Source organism: Grammomys surdaster, unplaced genomic scaffold, assembly GCF_004785775.1.
Source record: "Grammomys surdaster isolate TR1022 unplaced genomic scaffold, NIH_TR_1.0 126176, whole genome shotgun sequence".
In the NCBI taxonomy this organism is placed as follows: Eukaryota; Metazoa; Chordata; class Mammalia; order Rodentia; family Muridae; genus Grammomys; species Grammomys surdaster.
Genome location: NW_021620983.1, coordinates 7707821 through 7726481, shown reverse-complemented (window position 1 = coordinate 7726481; position 18661 = coordinate 7707821). Strand labels below are relative to the sequence as shown.

Below are 18661 nucleotides of genomic sequence, written 5' to 3'. Positions count from 1 at the left end.
GAGAGAGAGAGAGAGAGAGAGAGAGAGAGAGAGAGAGAGAGAGAGACAGAGTGAGTTTGAGTATAACTGTTAAATAACTTCCAAGCTGGCTTGACCTAGCATTTTATACTCTATTCCTTCTATGTTAAAGATGTGAACATATATTCAGTAAAATATTTTTCAGTAGAAATATATATGAAAGGTTACGTTAGTTGGTTAAACCGTTGCGACAGAAAGTGGCCAGGAATCTGCCCTGCCATGTCTCTAAAACTGGTGTTTAGAAGTTTACAAATTCTACATTCAATCAAATTTACAGATTACCACTAGCATAAATAATAGCTATCAACTGAACATTTTCTATATAGGAAACATACTTTATAGTAGGCACATCTACTAGTCATGTTTATGGTTTTCTGTGTCTATAGATAATTTAGGTGACTCAGATCACCTCTGTGAAGCCATCTTATACAGCTCTTGTTGTAAGTCACATAATGTTTTTTTCTGTTTATTTTGAGTATCTGCTATATGTAAAGTCCATTCTGGAACTTTATAAAATTTTAAAGAAAATTTAATGCACAATTTTCTTCTTTAGGCCATATAACCTAGACATGCAGAGTGATATCAAAATCCTAGTTTCTATAATTTAATTATTTTGTTAATTTCAAATATAAATAAATCTTATTTAACTTAATGATTTTACATTTCCTTTAATAAATTTACCAATTTCAATTTAAAAGTCTCCCTGAGGTTAGGACAATGTGTTTTATTTCTCAATTTTGTGTACAGCATTTACCTAGTTCACTTCTTGAGAACTAAGCCCTTAATAAATATCAGTGACAGAATGTTTGGGGTAGATATTATAAATTTTCTTGTTTTTAAGTTATACTGTTAACATAAAATAAGTGGTGCCTTTTCTCCCAGTGTAGGTGGTCATTTCAAAGGAAGGATTTATCGACAGTGATTGCAGACATTCCCATCACAACTACTGTTCAATCATGGACCAAACTCAGCATTCAAGCAAAGCTGCAGAGGCCCAAGCTTCAAAACCAGAGAAGACAAGGCTCTGCGATGGATTCAGGGTAGGATGAGTATTAAATTTCCAAACTAAAATTAGTATAAAGGGAATTCAGTTAATTAAAAGAGCAATATGTTTCAGATTAGAATTTCACTGAAGTATAAAACTTTCATAACATCATTTATATCTTGATTTAAGTGTTTTAAAATTTGAGTAAAGTTTTTCTTTTGTGGTATTTCAGGGGTTTGAGTATTTATTGACATTGAAAATTAGAAATATTTTGATATCTGCTCTGATTGTTGATGATCCAAGAGATAACTATCAATGTTAAACAAAAGATTTATGTACTATGTAAAATATTCTTGGAATCAAACTAAAAATCTATACTAGTGTCTAAAAGCTATTTTATGATCTCAAACTGTTGAGTTATTCTTTCCTTAATATTTCCTTAGTTATTCTTAAAATTGTGATAACAAAAGAACATAGTCTGATGAGAGAGAAATTGTCATTACTAAAAAGACTTAGCAGAAAGACATAGTCAAAAAGTTAGTACAGTCCTTTTCTTCTGATAATGCAATAATAGTAGCCTTTGTTTTATCTCAAAACTTATGGGTAAGTGAATGCCTAGGTGACTCCACACAGGAAAAAGGACAAGAGTGACATGAAGAGGCCAAGTCAGTAAAGTTTAGACAACCTGATCCAAATCACCTTCCTTATAAAAGAGAAACACTTGCACACAAGAGAAAACCTAAACATCTTGTGAAGGACAAGACATCAACAATGATTGTCTCTTTATAGCATTTTAAATTCCTTACCTAGAATGCAGACAGCACAGCTAGTATTGACAAGAATGTTGTAATAAAAACAGTCCATTTTAACTTTGTCCAAAGAACACGAAATATGTTTGTTTTGAGTGACTTCTGGCAAAGTCTGTTCTGATGAAATATCTGAATAATGTTTAAGCAAAAGGGAAGTTCAGCAAAAGTACTGGTCAACACAGTGCAATGACAATATATATATATATGGGTTATTATGCTGTGTTACAACATATCTCTGAACTATTATGCTATATTACAACACATCTCTAAGATATTTTGCTGAGTTACAATATATCTCTGGGACATTATGCTGCATAATGGTAATTTCATTTCCATGTGTTATGATGAAGTGATACCTTTTGAAGAACTTCTGGAGAACAGAACCAGAGTAGGCATTAAATATTTATGTAAAGCATGTTGTATAATCAAAAAGACCTATAAAACACTAGCAATAATGACTAACACTTCTTGTATGCTTACTGCATACTAGGTTCTACTCTACTGTTTTATTTCTGCTAGTAGACTTGATCCTTAGAAAAATTTCATCAGCCAGATATTAATATTTCTAATTCATAGACAATAAAAGAAGCCTTATATGTACCCAGAGAAGATGGGTTTTCTTAAATCTTGTTAACTTGAGTTTCTATTGCTTTTCTAAAGACGGTGATAAAAAAAATTTGGAAAGAAAAGGTTTATTTCATATTACACTTCTAGGTTAGTCTAGCACTGAGGCAGAATTTAGCAGGGCAAGAACCTGTAGTTACAACTGAAGCAGAGCCCATGGAAAAGTGTTACTGGCTTGTTCCTCATGGCTGACACTAAGTCAATCATTAATCAAGAGAATGTCGTATAAACTTTCTTATAAGCAATCTCATAGAAACACTTTCTCAAATGAGGTTTCTCTTTCTAGTAACTCTTGTGCCTAGTTGATCAAACAAACAAACAAACAAGCAAACAAAAATCAAAACAAAAAAATCCATGTCATTCCAAGTCTCAAAGCTTGTAATTGGCATGTTTCTTACTATTCTCCTGTGAAGAGACACCATGCCCTAAGTAACTCTTATTTTAAAAAAGCATTTAATTGGAAGCTTGTTTGCAGTTTATAAATTTAGTCCATGGTCACCATAACAGGCGGCAGATGGGCACAGCACTCTAGTAGTACCTAAAAGCTTTACAGTTATCAGGTAGAGAGAAAAACAGACACACAGACACAGACACAGACACAGACACACACACACACACACACACACACACACACACACTCATGAGGTGCGGGAGAGGAGAGCCTGCTACGAACTTTTAAAATATCAGACCCACTCCTAGTGACATATCTGATCCAACAAGGCCACACCTATTCCAGCTAGGCTACACCTCCTAATCTTTCCCAAACAGAAGTACTGACTGGGATCCAAGCACTCAAATATATGAGACTATGAGGAACATTCTCATCTAAACCACCAGAGTTGGTGAGCAAAGGGTAGCCTGAGTCAGTCATATTCCAGAGCTTATATTCTCAGCTCTGTCCTATATTATAAAAGTAACTGGATTTATATAATCTTAATAACTAAAAGATCATATGAGAATTAAGACTATTATTGGACAATTTAATGTTGTTTTTTCCATGTATCTAAAAAATTATTTTTGTAACAAATCACGCAGTGTGAATCAGTCCTCAGGTTTGCACACAAGCCAATGCATACAACCCACAGTCATGATTGTACCCACAGATCTAGTGGAAGAATCTAAGAGTGAAGTGTATAATAAGTCACACAGTAATGTGCTTTAAATCACAGTGATGACATACTTTTGTAAACCTTTGCCTTGAGCTAACTAGGTTTCAGAGAGCTTACTACTTGTTATGTCTGCTTCTGAGATTTGCATATGTCTGTACTATAATAGGCATTCTTTAATAGTACAAAAATATTGTATTATCACCTTAAAACAAAATAAGACCAAGATGAAACTCTCCCATTCTGATTTTGTTCCAAATTTCATTTCTAGAGTAGTGTGAGTGAAGAACAAATAAATTGTCCACATTCTTTCCACAGCAGGTATAAAGTCTTACCTCCCTTAAACACCCATTTAGAAAGAAGAGTAGTACTCCTTAAAAAAACAAACAAACAAACAAACAAACTGATGCATGCATGTTGACTGGTGAAAGTTGGTGGTTGACATTTGTGTTCCCTTTAGAGAAGTAAGCCTTCTTTAAAATTAAACACATATATAATGATGTGAATAATTCTTTGTATTTAAAAATTCTATTTGCTCTGCCACATTACCCATTTTCCCAAACCATGGCAATCAATAATCCTCCTTCTACCTACAGTTACACTTTTACAGAATGTCATATGATTGAATTCAACCTTATCAGAGTGGCTATTGTCAATGAACCTGGCTTGAGCTTGGGTTCTTTGGAGCATTTAAAAGAATGATTTTTATAACACATTTATTTGTGGTAATTATTATCAGTCTGCTGATATCCCATTTAGTTATATGTGTATTAGGAAACATCACAGTTGCTTTCACATATTAGAAATTATAAATAAAATTGCTGTACACAACTCATCTGGGCACAAAGTTTTATGTAGATGCAAATTTTAATGCCCTTGACCAAATACCAGAATGTAATTCTATGGTGAGAATATTTTCTGAGAAATTGTTTAGTCATCCTCTAAATTAGCTATACTGATCACTGTAATATGATGCTAATCTTAGCAAGACATGAGTCTACTTATTCCAGATAACCAACATGTCAAAGTACAGATATGATCATGATCAAAGTCTTACCTGATGAAACATGAATTTTAGTGAGGTTGCTTACAGGAATACAGGTGAGAATTTACAGGAGGAGAAGGCAGTTGTGCCACCAGAAACCATTTCAGCATGGGAGCTGGGAACATGGACCAAACCTCACATCCTGAAGGTAGCTCAACTTGTTAGAGAATAAACTTTCCTGGTAGTTCAGTGGGTCTCAGCCTCTTCCAGGTTGCTTAGCTACTCTCTGTTTCTTCCAGGCTTCTCAGTTTATCTGAATGTGTCTGTCAGTTCTTACTGTTCAAAGGTGATTCATGAAGAAGATGCCTAATGAATCTGGTCAGCTATGGGGGAACCCAAATCCGCAGCATTGTTTACTACCCAAACTTAATGATTTTTTTCCTTCAAGACAGAACACTTGTGGTTTTACTTCCTTTTTGATATTCTCTCCTAAAATATGACATAATTTTACCACTCTTTAATATCCTATGTCTTAACGAGCATAGGATTATACTCTGGGATGGAAGATTTCAATCTCAGAGGGAACTACTCAATGACAATCATCACCATCAGCAATTTTAAGAATAGCCCTTGGTCTTCATCCTTAGTCTTATTTGCATTCTCAGCAATCTATATCTTGAAAGTTGGAATGATTTAATCCCTGCTGCCTTTCATTTAAATTTGTCATTCAATAGTAGCACAGACTGAAACATTCTTTTTTTCAATATTGCTGTCATCTACATACCTTCTTGAAAGAAGTGTCTGTTGCAACATATTTCCTAAGGATCTTACTTTCTTTTTTGTTATTTGGAAAATCACAAAAGCAAGGCCAATTTATAGGCTAACAGTTGATTTAATTTATGGTTCCAGAGGGGTGAGAATCCATCATGCCAGGAAGGTATGGCTATAAACCACATGCATGGAGGCAGGAACAGAAAACTAAGAGTTCACGTCTTCATATATAAGCATGAACCAGAGGGAATAGCCAGAAGTAAGACTATGTTATATGCTCTCAAAATCCACCATCAGTGACACAGTTCTTGCACCAAAACCACAATTCCTAAGCCTTCCAGACCTCACCATCAAGTGAGAACTGTACTATTACAAAAGAATAACCAAGACCACTGGGGGCAATTATCATTCAAACCACATTTTTAAGCAAATTTCGATAGGTTGGGTTTTTTTTTGTTTAGTTTTGATTGATTTTATGTAAGCAGATATGTCTTTGAGAAGTATATTCCTCCTGTCTGAGACTTCTCAGCGTCCTTTATATAGCAGATGTTCTTGATCATAATGGAATTTGACCAATTATTTCTTCATCCATCAAGATGGATCTTAAAAGACAGCATCACATCTCAGAAGGCATAGGCTTCCTCCAGGATCACTGTGAGCAATATCATTTTTCATTTTTCATTTGAATTTGTGGTTCTTTATGAGTTAATTGTTGTAAAAGGTATATGGTGCCAATGTCAATTCATCTTTTTGCAATTATGACTTCTCAATTGTGTTTTCTTTGTTTCTCCTTCCTTGTATAATAAAGAACTGTCAGTTTCTGTGGATCTATTTATGAACTTTCTATTATGTCCCTTTGGTTTCTGTGGTTATATTTCTGAACTCTCTATTATGTGCCTTTGGTGAAGTCCTCTATTCTTCCACTAGTACAAACTACCCTGTTGCAATAAATTTATAGTCAGTCTTGAAGTTAGTAATGACACTTCTCTAAATATTTTTCTCCTTCAACATTGAATTCCTCATTCTGTGTCTTTCGCTTCTCATATAAACTTTGAAATTACTTTGCTAATGTCTATTAAATTCTTTGCTCTGTTCAATGGGCAGTTTGTTAACTGTGTGTGTGGAGTTGAGGAGAACTGACATGTTGGCAGTCAGTTTCTCCTGCACACATAAACGAAAGCCCTATTACTTGCCTTGTAAATGGTCTTCCATTTGCAATTGGTACTTTTCATCAGCCTTCATTAAATTTATACAAAAACTAATTTTCAGAGATGCTAATAAGCATAGTACACTGTTTTTCTTTGTTCATCTCAACTGTCACTGTACAGTAATGATATAGTAGAAACTAATGACTTATATATAAACTCTTCTTATTACTACTTCCTGGTTCCATTTATTTTCTTAGCAATCCTTTGGGATGCTTTGTAAGAACTATCATGTAATCTGAATGTCATCCTCTTCCAATCTTGGGAACATTATTTCTTTTCTTGTTTTATTGCATTAGCCAGGATGTCCAGCTAATTGTTGACATGCAGTGGTAACTTTCTCTCCTAAATTATTGACTGGTGCAGGTTCTACTGACCCATTATTAATGAGCCTGAGCTTTTAGTGCAGAAGCTTTATCAAGTTAAATAATTTAGTTTTTATAACACATTATTATTACAAGTATACATATGCATATTCTTTTATAGTCTCATAATAATGGCTCATAGAATCATCTTGTACAGTTGAGATAGTATTTGGTCATGGAGTTTAATTATTTTTTCATAGCTTGTTAAATTTTCTAATTATTTTTAATTTTTTTCATTGTGTCCATAAGATTATGGTTTGCCCTTCTTTTGTCTTATAATATCTTTGTCAGTTTGGCAATGTGGGTAATGATGGCCTCATAGGATAAAAGGTGAGGTATTATTAGACTTTCTATCCTAGAGGAAATTAGTACAATATTTCCCTTAGCTATTCAGACAGTTTTATTAGTGATACTTTGTGTACCTGGTTTTTTCTATTTGGTTAGTTTATTAACTAGTAAATCCATTTTTTCACAGATATGGGCCTGTTCAGATTCCTGCTTTGTCTCATGTTCTTTGCAGATTGTGTTCTTCAAAGAATAGTTCCATGTCACCTACATCTTTAGAATTGTAGGCAGTGTTCATTGTTGATCATAGTATTCCTTTTAGTTCATTAAATGCCGGTGTAAATGTAGCAATGGCTATTTTTTCCAATATTAAATTGTATCCTTACTCTTTACTTCATTGTCTACCCAGTTAGAATATTGCAAATTGGAATTTCAACAGAACTGGCTCTTGATTTTGTTGATGTCTTCTATTGACACCATGTTTTCCATTTCATCGATTTGTTTTTCAACTTTTATTCTCCTCTGCTGTACTGGATGGTTTGTGTGTCAACTTGATACAAGCTAAAGTCATCAGAGAGAAAGGAGCCTCATTTGAGGTAATGCCTCTTAGGGATCCAGCTGTAACACATTTTCTCAATTAGTGATCAGTGGGGGAAGGGCCAGTCTATTGTTGGGCTGATGGTCCTGGGTTTTTTAATAAGTTAGGCTGAGCAATCCATGTGAAGTAAGGCAGTATGCTCCTCTATGGTTTCTGTATCAGCTCCTGCCTTCATGATCCTACCCTGTTTGAGTTCCTATACTGACTTCCTTCAAAAATGAACAGCAATATGGAGATACAAGACAAATAAACCCTTTCTTCCCCATGTTGTCTTTTGGTCATGATGTTTCATTCATTCAAGCAATAGAAACCCTAACTAAGACAAATCCCTAGTCACATATAGGTGAAGAAGGTAAATAGGAGACTCTCCCTAAAAGTCCATTTAGATGACAAAGTCTGTCTTATTAAACACATACCCAAACTGTCTTTGGCTAGTTTGGCTCTTTTCTCTTCTTACAGCGAACAACCAGAGAAAGCTAAAAACAGTTTGTCTAGGTTTGATAGTTGTTGTAGGGAGGATCACTGCATTATACTTTGGGGAGTTTGTTGCTCTTTGTAGGTCGGGATCCTAGGTTGCTAACAGGTTACTTGGTGCACTGTTCAGAGAGAAGCCTGTACATAGATGAAAATCCTAAACTACCAGGGGCATTATTAGAAAAGATATGTGGGAATAGCCCCAGCCAAGTAGAGCCTTGGGTTATTAAGATGCTACCTATGCCTGTGTGCCTCAAAACTGTGCCAGGAAAACAGAATCTCCATATGTACAACAATGAAACAGTTTCCCTAAGTTTAACAATTCCATCCTATTTGCAATAAGTCAGAACAAATTGTATGAAACTTAAAGGTCTCAAATTTCCAGAGAAATGTAGGGAAATTAATTCAGAGATTGTTATAGGCAGGGACTTTCTGAACAGCACTTCAGTAGCTGAGGCAATGCAAACAAACAAACAAGCAAACAAAAAAATACAATATTGGCATAGAAGATTGCATGGAATGGAAAAGGTTTTGAATAGCAAAGGAAATAGTCATCAGAGTGAAGGGAAGCATATAGTGGCATATAGTGGGGGAAATTATATATATGCATTATATAAAAAGCTCAAATAATTAAACACCATGAACCAAAATCACTTAGAAAATAGTCAAGTGAATTGAATGTTTCTTAATAGAATATATACAAATACTCATTAATTGTATGAAAACTTTTCAGTTTTCTCAACCAAATGGGAAATTTAGTGTTCTATTAGATTCTACTTCACTCGAATCATAATGACAATCATCAAATAAAATTGTGTGTGTGTGTGTGTATGAGCATGTGCTCATGCATGCACACACATGTTACGAAACACATGTGGATGTGAGAGTAAAACATACAAGACTTCCTTCTCTCTTCCCATAATGTGGATCCTAGGCACTGAACTCAGATCATGAGATTTGACAGCAAGCACCTTCCCACTCTAAGACATATCATCAGCCTCTATTTCTCATCTTTATGCTATATTTAAAATGCACATTGGCCTCCTGATACTGGACTTGTTTGCTCCTTCCCAGGTACTCCCCTTTCCCTGTCCTTTTCAAATGCTCTCATGCTCTCCAGCAGCTTAAAAGCCTTCACCTGCTGCATGTTTCAGTCTATATGCCATTTCTTCTTTGGGTAAGTTTTTTTGAGCCCCTAAAGATTTACCTTAGTTATCAATGGCTGCATCTATGGGGGCTTCACCTATGTGGGGACTCTGTCACTTTTTTCTTGTTATTTCATAACATAGACTTATGGTGTTGACAGGACTCAGTCCACATTGTGCGGTTTGCTTCTGGTACTTTGCTCTTAGGTGGTTTCAGTTCTTTTTTGAGCTTCCATGGTTTAGTTTATTGTCCTGGACCTTGTGAAATGTTCTCAACAGTGGAGCTCTGCAGAGCATCCAGTTTACTGTAAGTACAGCTAATGTTTGTTGAGTAAATCTGTTGCAACCCAGATAAAAGAATGGAGTTAATTAAAACTGTACAAGGATCCCAGGGTACCGTGCAGTTGTCATTGGAGTTCAAGCTCAGATCTCTGGCCAAAGTAAATATATCCTTTCCAGGATTGCAGATAAATATAGACTTTAACTTCTTTCTTGATCCTATCAGTTCTAGTTTAAGATCTATTGGGTTGGAAAGGTGGTTAAGGACATTCCATGCTCTTTCACCAGACCAAGGTTCAGTTCAAACCACCTGAAAATCTGTTTCCAAACAACTCTGACTATAGTTCCGAATACATTATAGATCTGATGATCTCTTCTGGCCCTCATAGGTATTGCATGCACTTTGTGTGCAGAAAACGCATGGAGTAAAATAAATGTTCAAAAGTTATTTTAAATCTAAAGATGAAAGTGAACACTTTTAGTTCTGTTTGAACCTCACAAAAATGAACCTCTGCTGCTAGTCCTCTGACGTGTCTCTTATTGAAGATTTCAATTCTCTTCTCTACAACTTTGTAAACTATCATAACGTTTTAAATCTTAAGTTCCACATGATGAACAGCTCTATAGAAACCATTTCAACATGATATAATGTGCAGAATACAGTGTACGTCATTAATCTAAAGACATTTACATCCATATTAAATGCATCTTATATCCTCATAAGATCCTAGAACTTTGGGGAATCTCTGTGCCCAGTCGATTTATGTCTGTTATCTATTTCTTTTTATAAAACAAATTTAGTGTTTGACTGTGAAATTTTGGGTACTGAATGCTTCTTTTAAGATTGAAATCATGAAAATGAAAAACCTGTTATTCTGAACTTTTGGAAGCTTCCTACAGGTGGACCAAGACTTGACCTTGGCTATAGCTCTTTCTATATCCCTAAAATGCCCCTGGATTTCTGGAAATATTTCCACTGTACTCACCCACCAGACTTCTCATAGTTAGGGTTTATATGATAATGTTCTGTCTTTAGTTAATAATCAACAAACCATTCTATCAACATACTAATCCCTCATTAGTGTGGATTCCTTTTGTATTATCTTACATAGAAATATATTGGACTAAATTAACAGAACTGTTATGTCTTTATGTCAATGAAGTTACAAAAGAGATTTTACATATAGGGAAAAAAAGGTAAGCACTGGGGAAATATCAAACCTCTAAAACTGATGTAATTATTATTTCTTGGAGAGATGTGGGGAAACATGCAAATCATTAAGAATCATTTAAAAACACTTTTTCTTTTGTTCTGAGAATGATATTATATATCATCCTTTCCCAGAACTCAAATCCTGTATTTTCTGCACAGATGAGTTTGATACATATTTAAAGAAATACTGGTTTTTACATGTATGTGTGCCCATGTGTATGCTTGTGCACCATCTGCCTACAGATGCCAGACTCTAGTCTCTTGGAATTAGAGTCCTGGGTCTTTGTAAGCAGCCATGTGGATGCTGGGAACCAAATCTCATTCATTAGAAAGAGCAACAAGTGCTCTTCTGAGCAATCTCTCCAGTCCATATGAATAATTTTGAACAGTTTATTATTTACAGTTACTTGCAATGGGGATTCAAGCTATGTCGTTCAGTTAAGATATACTAAACAGGAATAATAAATGGTATGAACACAAACCTACATGAATATAAGCCTGATCAAGATACTGAAATACTGAGAATAATTTGGAGGAATCACTATCAAATAAACTCAGCAGAAAATAATTTGCGAGGAAAAGAAGATAGTAGAAGAGAACAAAGAAAAGGAAATTGGGAATTATGTTTTAAAGAGAGTCACAGATAAATGTAGATATCCATGGGAGGTCCAAAAACTGTGAAGCCAAATGAAGTTAAAAATTGATTCAAAGTATGATTTTTATTAAGAGAAGTGTTTCATTCCACAGATAAATCTAATACATCATTATTTATTTAAAAAATAAAGAATAGTGAATCCTAAGACACAGACACTATCATTTTAAAGTAAGATAAAATAGAACTGGTTATGATAGTACACATGTATGGCCACTCTTTAAAGGGCTGATACAGGAGAATTACTGGATCCCAGGAATTTGGGGCCAATGGGTAACATAGTGAGATCCTATCTCAGCAGAGTGGAGAGAGAGAGAGAGAGAGAGAGAGAGAGAGAGAGAGAGAGAGAGAGAGAGAGAGAGAGGGAGAGGGCGAGGGAGAGGGAGAGGGAGAGTGAGCGAGAGAGCGAACACAAGGATTATGGGCCCCAAGGTGGATAAGAACTCTACAGGAAGACTAACAGAGTCAACTAACCTAGACCCATTGAGGGCATTTATCTATAAATTAAAATGCAACATACATGAAGTATCTCTTTAAGACCCTGATTTAAAAGATTTTAAAATAGATTCTGGGAAAAATTATTGGGGTATGTCATTCTATGTCTTTCTAGAGGATTCATTGAGGATTTTTCATAATGACATCACCATTTTACATTTGTAACAGCCAGCACCAATATATGCACATCTTTGTCAACACTTGTCAATTCCTGTTCTCCCAATGGTGTGTATCTCACAACAGAAATGCATTCTTAGAGGGATACCACCTATTAAAACGGATCACAACATCTTTCAAGAAAAGCCAAGGCCAGATCACTACACTGAAGAATTCTAGCAAACATGTAGTGTGGAATTAATGAACCATTTCTAAACTCTGTCAAAGATGGAAGAGAAAGGAGTACTTACACACACACTGTTAACTCTCTGATACCAACATAAGATAATGACTCATAAGATTATGATCCAAGAATTCTACTTGAGTTGAAGACAAAGTGATCACTGAAATGCTAGCAGGCAGAATTCATCAGCACATTAAAAGAACATGACAGTGCAACCAAGTGGGATTTTAATCAAGAGTGATGAGCATGTTTCAAACAATGAAAATCACTATAAAACACTGTGTTAAAACAATTAAAAGTAACAATAACCCCTAAAACCTGAAAGAATTTATATGAAGTATGAAGCCTCAGAATTTATATAAAGTAAGAAAAATAGAACTAACTCAATAAAATTGTCCTCTGACCTGTGCATGTGCTTTGGTGCAATTGCCTACACATAACATACTCATACATACACGCACACATATACATACACACACATTCACATACATACACACACATTCACACACACTCATACACATACACCACACACACACACACAGATACACACACTAACAATTAGAAAAAGGTTTTAAAAATTCAATGATTTCCCCTCTTTTTTTCCTCTTGAAGTATTAGGTCCTATATGGTTCTTTAGTGTATTGACCTAATTTTCATATGATGTAAATTAAGGTTCCAACTTTATCCCTTTAGATATGATAATTCAGCTTTCCCAACACCAGTGTACATCCTTGGCACTTGCTGAAAGCCATCTGCCCAAGCATAAAGGTTTCTACAATCTCTGTTCTATTCAGTTGATCTGTAAATCTATGAATCTATGTCTTTACAACTTCCCTTCTCCATGACCCCTTTCATTTCTCAGGTTGTTGCTATTGCTCAAGCTTCAAAATGGCCAGGATTACAGGTATACACCAACACATGAAGTAACACACACATGCGCACACACACACATACACACGCACAAGCACACTTATACACAAATGCACACAAATATGCCATAGTGTACCTTGTGTATTTATTAATTTAATGGAATATATTGAAACCTGAATATGTGAGGTATGGTTTTCTGCTCGATTATTTTGGCCCTTGGAGTCATATGGACTTTAGATGATTTTTGTCACTTCTCCTTTCCTACTTCTCTTTCTTTTCCTTACCTTCACTATCTAGCAGTATGGAGGATGTTCATGGTCAAAGCACACATCTTCATTTTCCTTCTCATCTAGGGAATGCCAACAGTTCCTGTCAAGAAGACAGTTAGTTATAGGCTTACACATATGGCATCTCTATTGAAGTATCTCATCTTTTGTTTCTAGTTAGTTTGTGTGGATTATTTGCTTTTCTAGTGATATGATAAAGTATCACTAGATAAAGCATCAAAAAATTTTATAGGAATAAGAGCATATTTGGAACTTACAGTTTCAGAGGTTTAGAGTCTATAACCCTTGTGGGAATGAGCATGACAGGAGGCAGGCAGACATAGATGAAGGAGTAGTTAAAAGCTTACATCTTGAGGCCCATCATCAAGCAGAGAGGGTGAATTAGGAATGGCCTGCACCTCTGAAAAGTAAAGCCTAACTCCCAGTGACAAATCTTCTCCAACAAGGCCACATCCTCTAATCCTTGTACAAAAGTTCCATCATCAGATAGGGACTGATTATTCATATATTTGACACTGTAGAGGCCACTCTCACTGAGACAAACACATTGTTTTTATTGTGAAAGGGTGTGGTACTTCATAATGTAATAAAATTTAATCCCCATCTGAGATTTTTATGCCACCTTTAATCATTTATTTCCAGGATAAAAGACACACATACAACCTTTATATTTACAATAAATCTTAATCAGCACAAGAACTTGGCAGATATCTATACTCTATAATATTATAGCTCTTCCCTAGCCAATAATCTCATTATATAAATTTCCACGTTTCATCTGGGCTGCTTTTAACCCCCATTGACTCACCTAATCCACAGTAGATTTCCCTCTGTTTCCTTCTCCCTCCAATGTTTCTCCTCCAACACAAAGCCCAGGAACTCTAAAGCCTACTTACTTCTCTTCTGCTCAGCTATTAGCTGTCATCATCTTTATTCATCCATTAGAAATAACTTGAGGGCAAGGTAACATAGGGTCCCTTCAGTCTAGGAGTGGACTCTCTCATCTTTGAGGCAACTAAGTCTTGGTGGCCTGCACTTAGCATTAAAATACAGAGCTACAACCAAACCTCAACAACATAATGTGTTTTTTTCCTGCATTTACTTGGATAATAACAAAGTTTTGTTGTTTATTTGTTAATGTGGAGCTTTAGATGCAATAGTTTCCATAGTTTCCTTTCATTTTTGGTTTAAAAATCTCCTCAGTCAACGCCAACAATTTTTAAGAGATTAAAAAGATACCAATTACTCTCTCTACTATGAGAGAATTAAACTAGAAATGAAAAATAAAAACAGAAAAATCCAAGGTTTGAAAAGAATGTGTTTTTCCATCAAAGGACTTTTTTTTTTTACTAATTTAATATTATGTATACACAGGTTTATAGTTGTGTGTATTTGAGTGCAAGGTCCCACACATTCCAGAAGAGAAGATCCCTCATACCCTGAAGCTGGAAATGGAGGCAATTGTGTATGTCTATGTGTATGAATGGGGTATAAAGTTATGTTATGTGGCATGGCATGGTTTATTTGCTGGATTTGTATTCAGCTGTGCTCCTATTGGTTTCTATAGCATTATATCTCTATCTTTATCTATCTCCCTATCTCTATCTATCTCTATCATTGATATTTATATCTAATCTCCATCTCTCCGTATCTAAATCTTCTCTCTTGACTGTTTCTTCTTTCATTTTCCCTATGCTTGATTAATCCATGGCAGAAAGCAAAGCAGGCACGTGTTCTGATGCTACTGTGTTCTTATCTTTCTCTCTTATCTATCACCCTTTGCATTGTGTGCTTAGGAATTTTATTGTCAAGTGCATATGCATCATAATTATTGATTCCACAGTTTACTAGTCTTGCTGTCTTGCTAGCTATTTTTACAAATTTTGTTAGATATATGACCACCACTGCATTCCTTTGGTTTTTATCTGCATAGAGAATTTTTCCCTAATCCTTCATTTTTATTTGATTTCTGTCTTTAGATATCTTCAATATCTGATGTCTGTCCTTAGATATCACATGTATCTCATGTCTGTGCATCATCTATCATCTGTCTATCTATCTATCTATCTATCTATCTATCTATCTATCTATCTATCATCTATCTATCATCTATCTATCTATCTATCTATCTATCTATCTATCTATCTATCATCTATCTATCATCTATCTATCTTTCTACCTATCATCTATTTATCTATCATCTACCTCTAGCTCTATTGTATTGAGGACACAGATGCCCTTGTACTCACAGGCAGCACTAAGTGAACTGGGAATATAAATCATGCAAGGGTCTCTCCTCAATGGAGGAAAAATTTCAAATATCTGCATTCCATTTATAAAGCAGAGAATAGATTTTGTTAATGACATATCTGTGGTAGCACAACAGATGTTACCCACCTTTTGTTATAGAGGCACACTTCACTCACATTCCTCAGAATAATTATCACAGACTCTTATCTCCCTAGACTGTTACCCATCCTTAGGAGAGATGCCACATGTACTTTGTAGCCTATTGACCTCTAGGCTATGGGTCAGAGACCACACTAGATTCTTGGTCTTTTAGTTATAGAACCTATGCGTATGTCATATGTACTCTGTAAAATTGTTCTATGTAGTCATATAATAAGCATTATTGAGCACCTAGAGTTGGACTGATTGGACTAATTGCTTCTTAGAAATCTTTTCTTGAATTGTATCTTGTTATCCTAAAAATGAACCACTTGGCATTAGACTTCTCTAAATCTTATCCAGGGTAAAAAGGTCAATCTGCACTGGGTTTTCATTCTTATCTCCTATGGTTTGCTTCCCTGCCTAAATACATGGAGGAAACCTTTCATACTTCTATGTCTTTTAAACATGAAGCTTAATGTCTCAAATATGAAGTTTGAGGTGACAGATTTACTGTAATTTTCTTTTAGAAAACATGTCAACCTGCTTAGTGATTATTATTAGATATCTAGGAAAATAAATTCCATATTAAGACTAAAAGAGTTTATTACATCATTACGTAGTAGATATAGCCATATAATGAGTCTCTTATCTGATTTTTACCTTTTAAATTATCATGCTTTTATTTTACGTGTATGAGTGGATTTGCCTTCATATATGTCTGTGCACCACGTGTATGCTGGATGACGGAAGAGGCCAGAAGAGGACATCAGACACTCTGGAATGGAAATTATAGACAGTGTGATCATGATGTGGGTAATAGAAACTATCCAGTCCAGCTGGACAATCAAGTGGGACCCTTAGACCCTGTGGAGAGGACTGAGATGCACGAGAAAATAAGGAGGCACAGCAAGTCAAGAAGTCTGATCAAGCTGGCAAAGATTTTATTGTTCACACAGGTTATATACTCTGAAAACAGGATATGGGGAGGGGAAGGAAGGGAAAGGGGGCTTTGCAAGTGGAAGAATTGGGTTGCAGCTGTGGGGTCTAACTAGGTTATGCCTGTTGTTCTCACAAAGCCTTGCCATTGCCTGGGGTTCTAAAAACATCTATCTAGCAGGATGTCAACTAAATCTAAAGGTCAGGAGGAAGGATTACTAAGGAGGGTTGCTATGAGGCCTTGTTTGAAGTATTGAGAACTGAAAATACAGCAAGGGAATCATGCAAGGCAAGCAGAAAGAAGACTAGTAGGTAGGAGAGCCAAGGGTAAGTGTCTGCTAAGAGTAAGGCCTTGCCATGGCTTCCCACAGGAAACAGAACCCTAGCCCCCTGGAACAGCAGACAGTGTTTTAATCAGTGAGCCACCTCTCCAGCCCCAGTTTCATTCTAATTTTATCTTTTAAACCAACCAGCATGTTTTCCTGTGCTGTATTTCTTTATATTAAAGTAAATATCATCAGGAAATACTTTCTGTTGCAACTTTGCTAAATTTGTATGTTGTGTTTCTTTTTGTATTTTCCACTTATATTCTTTTCTGTCCTTCTCTATGTTCAGTACTTTTCATAGTGGCATGATTCTATTTCTTTCATGTATTCTTTTGTGTATATCACATATGTTCTTAGGGAATAGCATTGCAATTGCATTTAAAAATGTATTTTAATGTGATAATAAGCTCATCTGTGTGTAAAATTTCTGTTACTGTTGATGAAAATCATCCATTCTTTCACTGAGAAATTTATAACTAAGGATTAAAAAAGAAAGCACTATGCCAGATGGATTGGCGATTGACTTACTTGGATTTAATAATACAAGTTTCTACGTGGCTGCATTTAACATTGTTATGAATTTGTACGTCTATGTACAGTTTCATATATCTGTCACACTTATTTCCATTCTCCTAACTCCACATTCCCACTTTTTTCTCTCACTTTGTAATAAGCTACTATAAATTTTACTCATCTGAGGAAAATACTGATTTCTCTTTGACATTTGAAGGATAGTTTTGTGACTACAGTTTAATTAGCAGGTTTTGTTACTTTTTCCTCTCACCACTTTAAATGTACCATTCTCCCGCCTTTTAAGTGCATGTTCTGTTGAGAACTGTGCAAACCATACAACTTTTACAAGAGCAGTCAGTTTTGCCCATCACTGGAGCCCAAGGCACAAGTCAAGGCCTCAACAGAGTCAGGATCAGGAGATAGGTCTCTTTCTGGAAGTACAGGTGGACTTCCTCTTAGAGAATCCTCACATGACAGAGCAAGGGGATCATGCACTGTGTTTTCTCTTATCATAAGGCAATCAACCTAGTGTGAAGGTTCAACTCTCAAGAACCAACATCTTCTTCATAGCCCCAATACTACTGTGGATATGGTTTCAACACAGGAATTTGGGATGACACAAACTCATATCCTATAAGGTCACATTTTAACATTAACAAAAAGAATTTGCTTAACTAATGTGGATATGGGCTAGAAAAGAAAGGATGAATCAAAGAGAAAATAAAAGAATCAACAGGTTTTGTTAGAATAAATCACTCAATATATTGATAATCTTTTTATTTGTGGTAGTTTGAATGAAAATGATCTCTATAACCTCACATACTTATCACCTGTTGAAACTGTTTGAGAAGGATAAGGTGTTGTGGCCCTGTTGGAGGAGGTATGCTATTAAGAGTTAGCTTTGAGGTTTCAGAAAGCCCATGACATTGCCAAGTTCGTTCGTTCTTTCTTTCTTTCTTTCTTTCTTTCTTTCTTTCTTTCTTTCTTTC

At 35.4% G+C, this 18661-nt stretch overlaps 1 protein-coding gene across 5 annotated transcripts in view; it reads left to right on the top strand.

The window, feature by feature from the left end:
* Positions 1–18661, top strand: part of LOC114612559 (solute carrier organic anion transporter family member 1B2-like) — a 53628-nt gene that overhangs the window by 3505 nt on the left and 31462 nt on the right. For 2 of the 5 annotated variants that reach the window (XM_028757518.1, XM_028757514.1), the window contains exon 2: positions 901–1058. In XM_028757518.1, coding sequence (XP_028613351.1) covers positions 975–1058 — 84 coding nt within the window. In that variant the 5' untranslated portion in view covers positions 901–974. Of the gene's footprint in view, positions 1–410; positions 459–900; positions 1059–18661 lie in introns of those variants that run through there. The other 3 variants (XM_028757515.1, XM_028757517.1, XM_028757516.1) reach the window with 3 other exon arrangements.